The following is an 18,831-nucleotide window of genomic DNA, read 5'->3' as shown; positions in this document are numbered from 1 at the left end:
TAGAGCCGGGAGACATGCTACTACAGGTACTACTACTACTACTACTATACTACTACTATACTACTACTACTACTACTACACTCGCATAGAGCCGGGAGACATGTTACTACAGGTACTACTACTACTACTGTACTACTACTACTACTACACTCGCATAGAGCCTGGAGACATGCTACTACAGGTACTACTACTACTACTACTACTACTACTACTACTACACTCGCATAGAGCCTGGAGACATGCTACTGCAGGTACTACTACTACTACTACTACTACTACTACTACACTCGCATAGAGCCGGGAGACATGCTACTACAGGTACTACTACTACTACTACTACTACTATACTACTACTACTACATCATCATCATGAAGGGAGGAGCTGTAGCCGCAGACACTCGCATAGAGCCGGGAGACATGCTACTGCAGGTACTACTACTACTACTACTACTACTACACTCGCATAGAGCCGGGAGACATGTTACTACAGGTACTACTACTACTACTACTACTATACTACTACTACTACTGTACTACTACTACTACTACTACACTCGCATAGAGCCTGGAGACATGCTACTACAGGTACTACTACTACTACTACTACTACTACTACTACTACTATACTACTACTACTACTGTACTACTACTACTACTACACCCGCATAGAGCCGGGAGACATGTTACTACAGGTACTATTACTACTACTACTACTACTACTACTACTACTACTATACTACTACTACTACTGTACTACTACTACTACTACACTCGCATAGAGCCTGGAGACATACTACTACAGGTACTACTACTACTACTACTACTACTACTACAACTACTACTACTACTATACTACTACTACTACTACTACTACTACTACTACTACTACTACACTCGCATAGAGCCGGGAGACATGTTACTACAGGTACTACTACTACTACTACTACTAGTACTACTGTACTACTACTACTACACTCGCATAGAGCCGGGAGACATGTTACTACAAGTACTACTACTATTACTGTACTACTACTACTACTACACTCGCATAGAGCCGGGAGACATGCTACTACAGGTACTACTACTACTACTACTACTACTACTACTATACTACTACTACTACTGTACTACTACTACTACTACACTCGCATAGAGCCGGGAGACATGTTACTACAGGTACTACTACTACTACTACTACTACTACTACTACACTCGCATAGAGCCGGGAGACATGTTACTACAGGTACTACTACTACTACTACTACTACTACTACTACTACTACACTCGCATAGTGCCGGGAGACATGCTACTACAGGTACTACTACTACTACTGTACTACTACTACTACTACACTCGCATAGAGCCGGGAGACATGTTACTACAGGTACTACTACTACTACTACTACTACTACTACTACTACACTCGCATAGAGCCGGGAAACATGTTACTACAGGTACTACTACTACTACTACTACTACTACTACTACACTCGCATAGAGCTGGGAGACATGCTACTACAGGTACTACTACTGTACTACTACTAATACTACACTCGCATAGAGCCGGGAGACATGCTACTACAGGTACTACTACTACTACTACTGTACTACTACTACTACTACACTCGCAGAGAGCCGGGAGACATGCTACTACAGGTACTACTACTACTCTATCTGTAGTACTACTACTCTAACTGTACTTCTACTACTCTAACTGTACTAATACTACTCTAACTGTACTACTACTACTCTAACTGTACTACTACTACTCTAACTGTAGTTCTACTGCTCTAACTGTACTTCTACTACTCTAACTGTACTACTACTACTCTAACTGTACTACTACTACTCTAACTGTACTACTACTACAACTACTGTACTACTACTACTCTAACTGTAGTTCTACTACTCTAACTGTACTACTACTACTCTAACTGAAGTTATACTGCTCTAACTGTACTACTACTTCTACTACTGTACTTCTACTACTCTAACTGTACTACTACTACTACTACCGTACTTCTACTGCTCTAACTGTACTTCTACTGCTCTAACTGTACTACTACTGCTCTAACTGTACTACTACTACTCTAACTGTACTTCTACTACTCTAACTGTACTTCTACTACTGTTAGCAACGTACATGTGTCACAAAGTAGACATTTCAGGTCCTTTAAAATCCCCAGGCCTGATACACACACAGAGACGTTGGTTTTAGTTTGAAATGATCTTTACATGGTTTTGGCTTTACTAGCAGCAGATGTCCCTTATTGTTGTAGACAGAGAGAGGTGGATAAGACGAGTGGGCCAAAACTCCAGCAAACTATTGTAGAAAGCTTGTGGAAGGATACCCAAAACGTTTGGCCCAAGTCAAACAGTTTCAGGGGAAATTCTACCAAATACTAAGGCAGTGTATGTATACTTCTGACTTTGATGAAAGTGATAAAGAAAATACATAAAAATTCTCCCTCGCTCGATTCTGACATTTAACAAATGCAAAAAATATGTTAAAGGGGTGATAGAATGCAAAACCGATTTTACCCTGTCATAGTTGAATAACGACAGTTCGGTGGGTAAATAGGACATACATAGAAGCTCAAAGTCCCATTGACACCCCTTTACTATGAAAATCTTATTTTGAAACTGCCGCTGAAAACAGGCGAATCCCAACAAAGCTGGAAGTTGACGTCAACCTCCCAAAAACCGGAACCTTTGTCAGCCCCAACCTTTACATAGGCTACACCACTGACCTGAGATCAGGTAGTCTTCAGGATCTAGGTCGTGCATATCTCTGCTATTCCATTACAAAATTCACTTCTGAAACTTTTTTATGCGAGAAATCAACTATGTAAGGCTCAAATATGGGCCACTTTACGAAAATGGATGTCTAATTGCAAATTTTGTCCAACTGTGTGTCGGAATTCAGCTGCCGGTGCTGCCTGTGTTGTTGCCTCGCCGCCCGACCTGCCTTCCTTCACAGACCCCGGCCTGCTGTGAGGTACTTGGAGCTCCGTCACGACTGGCAGCCCACAGCACTCCATACCTGCGCAAAGTCACCGGTTTTTGGATAATGGACTACCAAACACCGCTGCCCTGACAGAGCTCCAGGACCTGCAGCTCCCCTCTTCCTGCTAGCTAAATGCCCGGTGTATGTGAGTGAGAGCGCGGTCAGCGAGCTTGTTACGCCAGCAATCTCTTACCACAGGTTCCAGTTAATCTTTTAATGTGTGTAATTATAATGTGTTGAGTTATTTAAACAAACGATTGGGGAAATAAACGCCGCTTGTCCGCGAGTCTCATTGATAGAGCCTGCGGCTGGATGTAGCTCTATCAATGAGAGCTAGCTAGCTAGCCTCCTCTTAGAATTCCTCTGAAATTCACAAATATTCATTATCTTGAAATCGGACACCGTTGTTAGCTTTATAAAACCTTTAGGGAGATGTTGTGTAAGTGGCGTGACGAAATTCAAACTGTAAATATACTCGAATTAAGGCGAAAAGGAAGCTAACTATCCGTGATTTGTAGCTAGGATTGAAGGGACAGTCACAGCTAACGAAACACCTAGCTAGTCTTCACAAATATTAATTAACTTGAAATTGGACACCGTTGTTAGGTTTATAAGACATATAGTTAGATGTTTTGTAAGTGGCGTGACGAAATTCAAACTGTAAATATAATCGAATTAAGGCGAAAAGGAAGCTAAGTATCCGTGATTTGTAGCTAGGATTGAAGGGACAGTCGCAGCTAACGAAACACTTAGTCTTCACAAATATTCATTAACTTGAAATCAGACACCGTTGTTAGCTTTATAAGACCTTTAATTAGATTTTGTATAAGTGGCGTGACATGTGTGTAACATGTGGTAACAGATTGCTGGTGTAACAAGCTCGCTGACGGCACTCTCACACAGCGGGCCATTTAGCTAGCAGGAAGAGGGGAGTTGAAGGTCCTGGAGCTCTGTCAGGGCAGCGGTGTTGGTAGTCCCTGCTGTGGGCTGCGAGCCGTGACCGAGCTCCAAGTACCTCATAGCAGGCCGGGGGCTGTGAAGGAAGGCAGGCCGGGCGGCGAGGCAGCACCGGCGGCTGAACTCCGACACACAGTCTTACCAAATTTGCAATTAGCCATCAATTTTCGTAAAACGGCCCATATTTGAGCTTTATATAGTTGATTTCTTGCTTAAAAAAGTCTCAGAAGTGAATTTAATAACGAAATAGCCCGACAAACAATGTATAACTATCAGTGTCTGAAATATGAGACCTGCTGTCGAGTCTCCCATGTGTTTCTATGTAGTTTGCTCAAACCAATCAGCGCGTAGCTCATTCTGAATATTCATCAGCATACCATATTTGGAAGAAAAGCTCTTGTTCCAAATAGAGCCATATTCACAGGGTAGTTAAGGGCCTAATAAAATATCATTCGGGCAATTTTCAGCCCAACCAATGTTACATACCCCATTAGGAGACCTTAAGGAACAGTGTAAAATACCCTATATAATCATTCTATCACCCCTTTAATATGTATTGATCTAAAACAGAAAAAGTTTACTCTGATTTAATGTATGACAGTAAAGAAATAAATGTTTTTGTGTTTTTTTTGAAGTGTATGTAAATATCTGGTTTCAACTGTACATCAGTTGCTCTGTTTACAGGAGTCATGTTCACTAACTTATTCATAAGAGCAATAATCACTAAATCTTTACCGCCAAATCGTTTTTTAAGCAGATCAATGGCAGTGTCATAATTAATTTTAGACAAAGCGAGGCCTGCTACTGCACTCGCGATATAGTATAGGCATAGTGCTGTGTGGTACTATTACTACAGGTATAGGGCTGTGTGGTACTATTACTACAGGTATAGTGCTGTGTGGTACTATTACTACAGGTATTGGGAGCTACTACTTGTATTAACAATGTGTATAAATATGTGTCTGTCAGGTGAACGACATCAACTTTGAGAACATGAGTAACGACGACGCTGTCCGAGTCCTGAGAGAAATCGTCCACAAACCAGGGTGAGACCTCTTCATTACTTACTCTTAATAGTACTATTACTTCTAATACTTCTGTCACTGCTGGGTCTACTACTAGTACTACGGGAATGGAGAGTGTGAAGTACTTCAGACAGATAAGGAAACACAAATTAAACCCTCATTTGATAAGAATTCCTCCCAGTGGCCCCGACCTGAGCAAACAGTTGATATAAAATACATGAATTAAAAAACTGTTTTTGTTCCGACTTCAGCAGGCGTTCATTTGCATATTCCAGCTTGGAAACTCAGGTTACGATGTGTCCAACAACTCATGAACACTGTCTGTCTCTCTGTTTCTCTGTCTGTCTGTCTGTCTCACTGTTTCTCTGTCTGTCTGTCTCTCTCTCTCTCTGTCGGTCGGTCTGTCTGTCTGTTTGTCTGTCTCTCTGTCTGTCTGTCTGTCTCACTGTTTCTCTGTCTGTCTGTCTGTCTCACTGTTTCTCTGTCTGTCTGTCTCTCTCTCTCTGTCGGTCTGTCTGTCTGTCTCTCTGCCTGTCTGTCTGTAGTCCGGTGACGTTAACGGTGGCAAAGTGTTGGGATCCAAACCCCCGAGGCTGCTTCACGCTGCCGAGGAGTGAGTTAACACCAACACATATCTTCAATGACATAAATCACGCTAATGTTAATGCTAATTCTAACACTAACGCTGAGGTTAAACCTTAAACCCAGTCTGTTGTTGTTTTTTAAATGTTTGACTGGACTTGCACTTGAGCCACTTTGTAAATTTGTGAACAAGCTGGAATCCTCCAGATCCACAAGAGCTGCTGCATGTGGAGACTGTAAAGTTACATTTTGTAAAACCTCTTTTGCCCAAAATGTTTTTTCTGTGAAAGGAGCCAAACTGTGGAACTGGCTCCCTACAAATATAAAGGCTCTCACTAAACTGTCCACCTTTAAAAAACTATCAAAAGCATGGTTAATACAGCAGCAGCAGTGTGATCATGCCATATGAAATGTATCGCTGTGTGTATGTGAGGTGTGCATCTGTGTGAGTTCGAGTGAATGTGTTTATTTACTACACTTATTTTTATTGCTGCCAACTGGTTTCTTGACATTTTATTGTATTAATTGTAAAAAATGTATTCCTTTATTATTTTAACTGTTAAAAGCCCTCCTAGGGACAGGTGTTGCGAATCAGCCATGGCTATAAACACTGTGATACAGGCATCGGATTGTTATTTATGTAATAATCTATGTTTTTTGTATCCGTCCCTATTTAAATAAACTACAAATAAATAAAAAAACTAACGGGCCTTTTTCTCTCCCTTGTCTTCTCCATCGTCCTGGCAGGCGAGCCGGTCCGTCCGATCGACCCGGCTGCCTGGGTGTCCCACACCGCGGCCATGACAGGCCGGCTCCCCCCCCACTACGGTGAGACTCCCATCAGCCACTGCAGCATCCGCCCGTCACCCGTCCGTCCACGACTCCAACAATAACCTGCCGCTGTTTTTCAGACCTGCAGGAAGAAACCCATCTCACCATCCACAGCGACATGACGGCTGTCGTCAAGGGGATGGCCAATCAGGAGTCGGGCCTCGAGGTTCGGGACCGCATGTGGCTGAAGATCACCATCCCCAACGCCTTCATTGGTAAGAAGACCCTTTAAACCAGGGGCGTCAAACTCAGTTTCCCAGAGGGCCACACTGGAAAATGAAAATCACACCAATGGCCAGACATGTGGAGGTTATTGACCTGCTTTTATTTAAGAGAAAAAGTCAAATATTTTGACTGTATTTTTGCATGTCTCACATATTGTAGTCTTCTCACTTACATTTTCGGCCTCATAAAGCCCCAAATAAGTCCTCAGCCAGCGACAAATACGTTGAAAAAAGCACAAAAATTGTCTGAAAAAGACACGTGCTTCAACCCTTTATGATAACAAGACCCAAACTCTGACCCTTAATGTTAAGATGGGACCCAAATTCTGAAGTAGTGTTGGGTACCAATAACGCAGTGCCAATAGGGCACCGATGCCAACGTAAACGGTACTGAATAAGAAGGAAAATTTACACTTGACTTTACACTACACCTGACAGCAGGTAACGTTAGCCTAGCTTTAGCTAGCAGCTAAATGCTGACAGCTAACGTTAAAGAGTGTAAAGTGTGACTGTATTTCTCTGTAGAGGACTCCAACACAGAGTCTGCTCTACAGCTGCTGTTGTCTGAATTAAACAACACAGACGGTGCGTTCACTTGAAACTGGTAGCCTCGTGGTGCATTCAAATTTATTGTAAAATACCCTTTTACCATCTGGTGGTTGTTTTTGTCGTTCAGCAGCAATTTACTGGTGAAATAAGTTATTGTTATAAGTTATAGTTAAGTATAGTAATAGTATTATTAAATCTATAATTTTAACCATATGGCCGACTGTTTACTACCCTTCTATTTTTTCTTTTTTAAACTTTATTAAAAAGTACCCGTTTAGGCACCGACACCGTTTTAAAAGTATCGCTTTAGCACCGGTATCAGAAAACCCCAAACGATCCCCAACCCTGCCCCAAAGTGAATAGATCTCTGAAGTCTTGGGTCCATCCAGGTTCTGATGTGGTGGACTGGCTCCACCGTAACGTGGAGGGTTTCACCGACCGCCGGGAAGCTCGCAAGTACGCAGGAAACCTGCTGAAGGCCGGCTACATCCGCCACACGGTCAACAAGGTCACCTTCTCTGAACAGTGCTACTACGTGTTCGGAGACCTCTGTGGAGGTGAGTCGCACACCCTAACGACTCTGGTTTCTTATTGGTCTATTCTCTAGGGGTTACAGTCAACACACTCACGTGGCAACAATGCACACACAAAAGATGCACGCCATGAATGTAAAACAAATGGCTTATACAACCTTAGGTTTGAACTAAAGTAGACAAGTAGCAAAAAGACCATGAACAACAGTTTTTCGTAACATCAGGCAGTGTATTAACTTAAGAATGCTGCTATCCTTTAAACAATAACAAGACTTAACAACAATTAGTCCAGAAAACAACACAAACGGCGCGGCCTCTAGCTCACCCAGTAAGAGCGTTCACCCCACGTTGGCTAAGTCCTGCAGCGGCGCAGGGTTCGAATCTGGCCTGCTGCCCTTTGCTGCGTGTCATTCCCCATCTCTCTCTCTCCCTTTCATATCTATCCACTTTCAATTAAAAGGGAAAAGCCCCAAAAAATAATCTTTAAAAAAAGAAAACAACACAAACTAAATATAATCACCAAAATACAGTCTATTCTTTTTTGGCCGAATCAGACAACAGTTCAAACGTTTCAATAAAATTCAGTCGAACGTGATCGTAAAAGCGACAAAAGTTTTCGTGCATCCTAAAGTCCTAAAACAGCTGTTCGTAAAATGAAATTTTTTTGCATGAAAATCAAGATGGCCGACTTCATGTCAGGTGGAACATTTTCCAAAAAATGCTCCGTGGACTTCAAGATGAGACCTATGTTCCCTCAAAATTTGGTATATTAACTTCTCATTTTTTCCAGTATCATGGATCTCGTTAGGGGGCGCCATGGAGAGCCATGGAGAGCCCTGGTGACGCCTAACCCCATCACTGCAGATCTTTGTATTTTTCACCAGGTCTGACAATTAGTTTCGTAGTTTTCATGCATTCTAACCCCCTCAAAAATGCGATGACACAGGTTTTAAAAAGTATTAAAAGGTAGTAAATCAAATTAGTAAAAATGAAGGCCATTAAAAGGTATTAAAAGGTATTAATCACCATTTTACGAGGTATTGTTTGTGTGATATTATATCCTATACCGCATCGGGTGATAGCCTGACAAGCCAGCCAGCCCCACATCCAGATGTTGGGTCTGGGAACTCCCCATTGGTCAGGGCTCAAACCGAGGGGCGGGATAAAAGGTTGCAAAACTCGGAACACATCTTCCTTTTTTAAGAATGACTTCAGAGCCGTTCTTTGTTCTTTTCTCAAAGAAAAGCTGAACTCCAAGTCTTCCAGAGTCACGGCAAAAGCCGATTCCAAAGACCGCTGTTAGCCAGCAGAAGCTTCAGGGCTCCAGACTGCGACCAAATGGTCGCATTTTGCTCAAAATGTGAGAGTGTGCGTCTGAATTTTACATCCAGTCGCACATGTGCGACCAGTAAATTTGCCCCCTTTTTTTACACGTTAAACGCTGAATTTTCGGTACCTGAGAGTGCATAAGCGCAAGCTTATCTGTCCTCTCTGAAAATTGACAGAGCAGAGCTCTGATACCACACACACACACACACACACACACGCGCACGCACACGCACACACGCAGAGCTGCAGACGATGCAAACCACGTCGGCTCTGCAGTTTTGTTGAAGTCACAGCGAGTCACGGAAATAAAGTGGTTTCAGGTGTGGTTACAGTTTTTCATAACTTCACGCAGACAGCGTTTGCTGCGATATGATATTAGGATATGTATGGCGAGCCGAAAGCGGTCGCGGTGCTGTTGACGTTACACTTCTTCGGAGACGAGCAGCCAGGCACAACAGTGGTTTCTATGCCCTGGTGACTGACTGACAGGCTGAGGTTGTAAGGCAAGGCAACTTTATTTCTACAGCACCTTTCAGCAACAAGGCAACTCAAAGTGCTTTACATGAAACATTAAAGAGCAATTAAAAACGGTCATGATTAAAATAAAACAGGCTAAAAAATAATATACAAATAAAATAATAAAAAAAAAAAAAAAATATATATATATATATATATAAATTTTTTACTGTCATGACAGCGATGGGGCTGTCAGTTTACCTTATATGTTGCATCTTCAAAAGTGACACTGAATTTGAAACAGCACATTGTAATTTCTGCATCTATTATCAAAGTATTTATTAGTAATACAGTGGAAATTAGTAGAGATGTGAATATTTTGGTTAGCATGTTGATTTACGGTGTGTGCCCCTAAATTTTCTGGTTGTGCACCTAAAATTTTCAGTTGGGGGCCACTGAGCTCCTAGTGAAAACAGTTAGTCTGGAGCCCTGAGCTTTGTTTTCAAGTTGTTTATCCCACAAAGATGACCAGAGATCCTGAGTGGTGCATCACACAGATGAAGAGTATAGTGCAAACGTTCCTCCAGGGCAGGCAGTTGGCAGGTGGCATCTCAGCATGGTAAGAGAATATTGTATAGGGACAGTAGAAGTCGATTATTCGGTTATTCCGATTGATTAATGACATGTGCTGTGCTGTGTGGAAATGTCATTGTTTTTACCTAAATAATTTATTTAAACAAGTTCTGAAAAAATCTACTATTAGAATAGTTTTCTGCAGAGGGGGTGGGGGTGTTGAACGTCAAAAAGTAGCGTTACCTGAAACCAGCGGGTAGATTCTTTTTACCATCTCACATCACACTTTCAGTCACTATGACCACTACTACTACGGTCAGAAACATTGATTGCGCCAAAATATGAACAATAACGTTGCTGTCAACGGGCTTATCTGCTAATGTTAGCTACCAACCTTAAAACCATCCAGCAAATAGACGGTGCCGTTACCTGAAAGCTCATTTTACACACGGTTTAACAACAAAACAGAACGCTGAGTGAACATTACAAGCTACGTTTGTCATGTTGGTTTTGAGCGGTATGCACCCCTAGTGGGGAAGAAAAAGCACTTCCCATGAGATCACAGGTTCACTTAGTTTCAAATGGTCAGAATGACATCACAAGTTCAAACGGTGAATGCTTGTTTGCTTGTCTGTGTGTATGTCTGTTTTCTTGTATGTCACTTGCCTCATGGAATATTTTCTATGTGTACTCATTTGCGTGTCTGTACATACAGAAGAAGGTTCAGTTAGTTTGAAGTGGTTATAATGGCATCAGTGAATGTTTGTTTCTTTGAACTGCTTTAATTTATCATTTTATTTCATCTATACATTTTATTCTAAAGGTGAAATGAATGCAAAATGGGTTAGGGTTGCAAGATGTATCCAAAGTCTCAATGAGTGAGTCTCAATCTATTCTGTTGACTTTCCCTATCTACATTGTTCTGGCCTAGTTCTGGTGTAGTTTTATAAATCTCAAACTCCATTTAATGGTTAGAAAACGTGTTGCTGTATAAACCTGCAACTCAATGGCGTTTTGGTTTTAAAAAATATTGAGAAGGTATTAAAAATGGTATTGAATTTACCTCCAGGATTTCTTTTTATACACTGGACGTTGAAGAAAATAATAATAATCCTTACAAAAACAATAGGTTCTCGCGACCTTTCAGTGCAAGGCACGTTAGGGACTTTACACTGAATATTAATATTAATATTAATATTAATAATTATTAATAATAATGTGACTCCTGGTGTCTGTCAGATCTAGGCGTGATGACTCTGCAGGATCTGGAAGAAGACTCCAGTCCACTGGGTCCGTCCCGGGCCCCCAGAGGACCCCCGCTGTCCCCCGGACCCCCAGAGGCCCCCCCTTCCCCCTACCTGTACCCCCGTCCCTCACCCCCTCCCCTCCCCGCCACACGGCTGGGGAAACAGGAAGCCAGCACAGCGAAGGTAAAACTACAGAGATCAACACTGAATCCTCCTTCTCACCCTTGCTCCTCTCTCCCTTTCATCCTTCCTTCCTTCTCTCATCTTCTCTCCTCTTCCCTACCTACCTCCTCTCTCCTTCCTTCCTTCTCTCATCTTTTCTTCCCTACCTACCTCCTCTCTCTCTCTTCCTTCCTTCTCTCATCTTCTCTCCTTCCCTACCTACCTCCTCTCTCCTTTCTCCTTCCTTCCTTCTCTCATCTTCTCTCCTTCCCTACCTACCTCCTCTCTCCTTTCATCCTTCTTTCCTTCTCTCGTCTTCTCCCTTCCCTACCTACTTCCTTTCCTCCGTCCATATACTAACCTAAACATGTACATAAACTCTAGAGCATACTTGCCAATACCTGGTTTTGAAAATCCAGGAGATTTGTGGCATTTGGGGGGGGGGCGGGGGGCAGGTACTGTTACCTCCTTAAAAATCATAATTTTTGCATTATCAGAGTTTTTTTTCCAGGCAGACAATATAGCTATCTCTCGTCTCAGGGGGTCATTCGAAAATACTACCGTGTTTCTGCTGATACAAAGCTCAATGCTAATCGGTGAAGTATCCCCTTGCGGTATTGTAAGTATTAAGTGAGGTCAGCTTGCATCATGTTTTCGTGCCGCTGTGTTTTAACGTGCTGGATGATGTCATTTTTCCCACTGTGCACTACATTAAAATCAATGCGACACACCTTACAAAAAGCGTGGAGGTTGTTGATATGACTAGGTAAGATGCATTTAAGTTGTTGCGCCCAACACTGTTGAAATTTACAGCTACAGTGGGGAGAACAAGTATTTGATACACAGCATATAGAGGTCTGTATTTTTATCATAGGTACACTTCAATTGTGAGAGACGGAATCTAAAACAAAAATCCAGAAAATCACATTGTGATTTTTAAATAATTAATTTGCATTTTATTGCATGACATAAGTATTTGATCACCTACCAACCAGTAAGAATTCCGCTCTCACAGACCTGTTTTTTCTTTCTATAAAAGCCCTCCTGTTCTCCACTCATTACCTGTATTAACTGCACCTGTTTGAACTCGTTACCTGTATAAAAGACACCTGTCCACACACTCAATCAAACAGACTCCAACCTCTCCACAATGGCCAAGACCAGAGAGCTGTGTAAGGACATCAGGGATAAAACTGTAGACCTGCACAAGGCTGGGATGGGCTACAGGACAATAGGCAAGCAGCTTGGTGAGAAGGCAACAACTGTTGGCGCAATTATTAGAAAATGGAAGTTACATTAGATGTTTTGACATTAGACAAACATATTGGTCTGATTAATTATAAAGGAGTTTGGGCCGTGCTGCAAATTACGGGAGTTTCCCGGGAGAAATAACAAACCGGGAGATAGGGCTAAGGCTCCGGGAGTAAAAAGGGGAGTGTTTGCAGGTATGCTCCAGAGATGAATGGATGAGTCATCGTGGATGTTAGAGCTGTAGAGGTGAATGGATGAGTCATCGTGGATGTTAGAGCTGTAGAGGTGAATGGATGAGTCATCGTGGATGTTAGAGCTGTAGAGGTGAATGGATGAGTCATCGTGGATGTTAGAGCTGTAGAGGTGAATGGATGAGTCATCGTGGATGTTAGAGCTGTAGAGGTGAATGGATGAGTCATCGTGGATGTTAGAGCTGTAGAGGTGAATGGATGAGTCATCGTGGATGTTAGAGCTGTAGAGGTGAATGGATGAGTCATCGTGGATGTTAGAGCTGTAGAGATGAATGGATGAGTCATCATGGATGTTAGAGCTGTAGAGGTGAATGGATGAGTCATCATGGATGTTAGAGCTGTAGAGATGAATGGATGAGTCATCGTGTAGAGGTGAATGGATGAGTCATCGTGGATGTTAGAGCTGTAGAGGTGAATGGATGAGTCATCGGGATGTTAGAGCTGTAGAGGTGAATGGATGAGTCATCGTGGATGTTAGAGCTGTAGAGATGAATGGATGAGTCATCGTGGATGTTAGAGCTGTAGAGATGAATGGATGAGTCATCGTGGATGTTAGAGCTGTAGAGGTGAATGGATGAGTCATCGTGGATGTTAGAGCTGTAGAGGTGAATGGATGAGTCATCGTGGATGTTAGAGCTGTAGAGATGAATGGATGAGTCATCGTGGATGTTAGAGCTGTAGAGATGAATGGATGAGTCATCGCGGATGTTTAAATGTGTGACTGTGTAACAGGAAGTGGCAGCAGCGGATCAAACTGCAGCGATGCTCAGAAGGCCGGAGGACGAGGGAGCCAATCACAGCGCACCAAACAGGAACAGGAAGTGGTTGCGTCACCGGACAAACAGCCTGAGCCTCCTTCCCCTCCCCCCGCCTCCTTCCCTGGTCTCCATGGTAACACAGACTCAAAGGAGGAGCTTCCCGCCGGGCGCCAGTCCTTCCGCCTCGCCGTGGGAAACCCCGGAGACTTCTTTGTGGACGTCATGTGACCCTGTGATGATGTCACACCCTGTCAGGTGACGGAGGAACACAGACTGTAAGAATAGGGACAAAGTCTGGGTGATGGTCTGCTGAAACCTCTCCTGGTATTTTAGGGATTAGTGTCTAACTCGGCTACATTACAGCGTGATGTCTGAAACAGGACAGTCTAATGTTTCTCTGTTTTATGTCTCTTTCCCTCAGAAATGGATCCTAGAGGAAACTCTAGAAAGGCTTGAACAGCTGGAACTTCCCCTCTTTTAGCGATTAGCTTAGCACAACAACATGTCATCCTCCCCAGCTCCAACCCCTCGTTAAAAACAGCCACATCTGGCTCTAGAAACGGTTCCTCAAGTTCAGTATAGTCACAGTCTCGGGTCCAGACCGCATCCACCAGTTAGGATCCAGAGCAGATTCTGGTTCTGGTTTTAACTTGTGTGTTGTCTTCCCGTCAACGTTTTGTTTTTCTGGGTCAAAATTTAAAATTACAACTTCTTTGTTTTGGCATCCGTGCAGTTTAGTGTCCCAAATTCCACTAGGGCCATGCCGAGACCCGCTCTACGAGGCAGCTCGACTGGTCCAGTTCAGTTTTATTCATATAGCACGTTTAAAAACAACCATAGTTGACCAAAGTACTTAACAAGCTCCAAAAATCAAAGAGATAACATCCACAAACAATACACACTATATAATACAAAATAAACAACAGTAGAAAAAGGTCAAGATATCAAAGCTCAACTTGAATTGGGGTTAGGGTTACGGATACGGGGAATCTGGGACATTAAACTTCACGTATAACTTATTTTTCCCAACGTTTTCATTGTCTTTTTCAACACTTTTTTCCTGACGTTTTCGTCACTTATTTTTAAAGGTTTTTCTCACAACATTTTTGTAAATTTTTTAAAATTATTTTACTTTTTTTTTTCTCTCCAAATGGTATAAAATTGAATAAAACACCCAAATTCAATGAACGTAGTGAACTGATCATATATTTATCTTGTGAAGAGCGTTGTATGGAACCATCCACTTTATCTTTTGGACAATTTGGTTAAAAAAAAAACCAAATTGCTGAAACAGAAACTTTGAAAATGGGTCAGATTTGCCCCGAGGACACCAGGAGGGGTAAATAAAGACCAGCAGGGTCTCTCATCTCAGTGTGTTTACATGCTGTTTAAAAACCATTATATATTCGGGTTAAGGCGATACCCCGGTGTCTCTAACGCCATGTAAACATCACACACACACACAAACACACACACACACACACGGGCACAGACACACAGACACACACAGACACACAGACACACACACACACAAACACACAAACACACTCACACACACACACACACACAAACACACTCACATACACACACACACAGACACACACACACACATCCTCATGTCCATTGACATCCCTGTGTATTGAATCTGTTTTCATGTTTCTGATGTTAACCCCCCAGATCACATATTTAATAATGTACATTCCTATATTATGTAGATATGATGAACAGCCAGATTCTTCTTCTTATTTATTTTGCTCTCTGTCTTCACTCTGAAGCTTTTTAACACCCAATTAAAAAATGTTCAACTAAGTTTTTTGAGTCGTATTTTTGTGTGTATATGTGAATGCATGTGTGTATATGTGCACACTAAAAACTCCTGGATCAAAAATAACCCATAATGGCTAACTCCTGGGTTAAAAATCATAGAGTGTGGTCTAGACCTACTCTATCTGTAAAGTGTCTCGAGATAACTTATGTTATGATTTGATACTATAAATAAAATTGAAAAATTGAATTGAATTAAAAAGGGACCAACTAATTTCTGGGTTATTTCAACCCAGAAAATTGGGTTACTCTTTTTGACCCAACTTCTGGGTTAAATACTTGACCCAAATGTTTGGTTAATATAACCCAACAGTGTAGTTAATATAACCCAACTTTTGGGTCAAAAGAACAACCCCATTTTCTGGGTAATAACCCAGAAATGAGTTGGTCCTGGGCCATTTTTAACCCAGGAGTTGAGTCATAAATAACCTAACTAACTCCTCCAAAATGATATGGGAAAAAAGGGATGACCCTGCCCAACAATGTATTGTACTGGTTTGCATTTGGCAAAGGCATACAGATATGAACTAAATACTCAATCTAATGTATAGCCTATGGCATAATTTAAACAAGTCTCCCGAGAAGAAACGGGTATATCTCATAGACTAATAATATACAGTCTATGGTATATCTCTCCTGTGCCTGCTGCGCTGTGTGTGTGTGTGTGTGTGTGTGTGTGTGTGTGTGTTGAGTTTAACTCTGAAAAGGCAGTTAACCACATGTTCCCGTTAATCTTATGATGCACGTGTAGTGATATTTAAACAAACGATCTGTCAACGGTGAAATAAAAGCCTCTTATTTACGGAACCGGTCTAAAAGACCTCCGGCTTACAGCGGGGTCTCCGAGTGTGACTGTCTGAGCGCCGAGCTGGCGGCCGCGTCACTTTATGGAGCTCCGAAAACTCAGAAAACTTTGGAACAAATTGTCAATTCGGCAAAGATTTTCCCAAGACTGCCTATATTTGAAATATAAACCGTTCATTTCTCGCCTAAAATGTTCTCAGAAGTGAATTTAGTGATGAATAAGATGGCGTTTTTGGGCTGTCTATGTACTGGAAATCCAACCATCATTGAATGCCGAAATGAATGTTGGGATACAGGTGCTGCGAAGTTCATACAAGTTACCAACCGATGTATCCTCGGTAAATGGGCGTGTCAAGAACATTTCTGGGAATTTTAACTGTTCTTGGCGAAATGTGAACTTGTGTATTGGGACAGAACTTTGGCAACACGAGATGTATGGAGTTATATTCCTATCTTTAATCAAGAGCGCATTCTTTCAATTTGAGAGCATTTCTCACTGATATTACGTTCAGATTTTGTAATAATTTCCCTCAAAACCTTGCTCTCACACTCAAATAGTCACTGCTCGCGCTTGGATTTGCTCTGCTTGTGCTCAAAGTTTGTGCTCGGCTTGGATTTTTTGCTTGTGCTCAAAGTTTGTGCTCGCTTGGATTTGCTCTGCTTGCACTCAAACTTTCTGCTTGGACTCAGATATGTTGTTGTTTGGACAGATTTCCTGCTCTCAGCTTTGAACCTTCTCCCGCACTCAGGCTGATTCTGCTCACTTGCAAAAGTTTCTGCTCTCGATTCTCCTCCGCGCTTGGATTTTTGTGTGTTATAACCCTATCAAAAGTCAACAACCAATAGAATGCCAGCTGTAGTGTTGACCAATGAAATGATCCCAACCCCGTTGAGGGTGCGTTCACTTTACTTTTGGAACGTCTGTTGAGGGCGGCTGCACTGTAACCTGACTGTAACCAAGTTTATATATCCCCGCGCCGTTTATAGCTTTATTATAAGTATATGTCAACAATGTGCACAGAATGGTCGACGCACTTTCACCTGCACCCGTCAGGAAATGGGAGAAAGCTTTGAAGTGGGGACGATGAAGTTATGTCCACAACTACGAGGGTGAGTAACATAACTTAAGCACCTAGCTAGCTAGCTAGCATATGGCCTAGCTTGATGTCCAGAAACAAATAGAGGTGGTTTAATGTACCTAAACAATGATCAATGATTACCAAATTTCTCTCTCATATTGCTCCTCATAACCACTGAAAACTGTCAAAAAATTATCCCAAAAGTCCAATTATTATGGACGTTATGTGACTGATAACTGATTGATATCTGATTGATCATTGTTTAGGTACATTAAGTTACCACGTTAAGCTTTTTCCGTTAAGCGTTAGAATGTCCCGGCTGCTGTTGAGGGAAACTGTAGTCTATAACTTCCTGAGCGACTGGTTCGTCCATTTTGCCCCTTTACATAATAAATATGGCTATGAAATGGAACATGAAATACATAAATGAGGCAATACATATATAGGCATTAGTCATTATAGTTCAATAGCCTAAATACATATGTTTTACTTATATTTATTTCCGGGGACTTTTATTTATTCCGTCTATTTATATGCCGTTATATTCAAAGGAAGTTTAGTTATCTCACAGGCTCAGACTAAAAGCAGCAGCAAGCCTGCCTGACATCAGTGCATAGCATATCACTGCAAAGTAAATAAAATATGAATAAATCACGAGCGCGGTAGATTCCCAGGTCAGCTAGGTGCTTGTATCAGCTCTGCAGACGGACCAAGAGTCAGTCAGCACCGGGGAGCCGAAACAGCGGGGACCAAGCTCACAGGGCTGGTAGCTAGCTGCTAGCTAGCTGCAGCAGCTAATATTAGAATATTAGACCCAGCACCGGAGGTCTGATTCCCCATGATTTAAAACGAAAATCAAATAACCATTTGTTTTTTAATACCTGTTTATGAAATGAAAATCAAATGAACGAAAAAGTACACGGACCCAGTCTGTTAAGTACAATTTCACCACTAATAAAACAGATCTAGAGATGATATGCTTTATTTGCAACTTAAATGTAATTTTTTAATTAATACAAAGCAAACTGAGCAGAAAGAACAAGTATTTTGTTTGTTTGTTTCTCTTCTTCCAGGTGTGACTGAAGTACCCCTGTTGAGCTGCATCACAGCTGCACTATGTGCATGGACCTGTGCCGGTCAGCACATCACTCACCTGTGTGCAGAGGACGGGCAGCAGTAGCACAAACCAAGAAGGTTGGCAAGTCTGATAATAATGCAATTGTAAAAATAATAATAATATAATAGTAAAATCATGTTACATACACTTATGTTTCTTGCTTAAATTCACAGGGTTCACAACCAGGCCTGGGAGAAAAAAATTACTGATGTCCACAAAACCCAAATCAGAGAAGGTAAGGTAAGATAGTAATGATGTTAAAGCAAGCTAT

General features: G+C 41.9%; 1 protein-coding gene across 1 annotated transcript in view; it reads left to right on the top strand.

Moving 5' to 3' along the window:
* Positions 1 to 14,848, top strand: part of LOC120551075 (segment polarity protein dishevelled homolog DVL-3-like) — a 17,280-nt gene extending 2,432 nt beyond the window's left edge. Inside the window, exons 6-13 of the mRNA XM_039788227.1 lie at positions 4,935 to 5,011; positions 5,536 to 5,603; positions 6,320 to 6,400; positions 6,484 to 6,618; positions 7,566 to 7,733; positions 11,307 to 11,427; positions 11,460 to 11,497; positions 13,711 to 14,848. Of these exons, the coding sequence (XP_039644161.1) occupies positions 4,935 to 5,011; positions 5,536 to 5,603; positions 6,320 to 6,400; positions 6,484 to 6,618; positions 7,566 to 7,733; positions 11,307 to 11,427; positions 11,460 to 11,497; positions 13,711 to 13,964 (942 nt within the window). The 3' untranslated portion in view covers positions 13,965 to 14,848. The remainder of the gene's footprint in view (positions 1 to 4,934; positions 5,012 to 5,535; positions 5,604 to 6,319; positions 6,401 to 6,483; positions 6,619 to 7,565; positions 7,734 to 11,306; positions 11,428 to 11,459; positions 11,498 to 13,710) is intronic.
* Positions 14,849 to 18,831: the final 3,983 nt, after the last annotated feature.

The sequence above is a fragment of the Perca fluviatilis genome, chromosome 2 (genome assembly GCF_010015445.1).
Source record: "Perca fluviatilis chromosome 2, GENO_Pfluv_1.0, whole genome shotgun sequence".
Lineage (NCBI taxonomy): Eukaryota > Metazoa > Chordata > Actinopteri > Perciformes > Percidae > Perca > Perca fluviatilis.
Note: the sequence above shows the minus strand (reverse complement) of the source record. Positions and strands in the feature narration are given on the sequence as shown.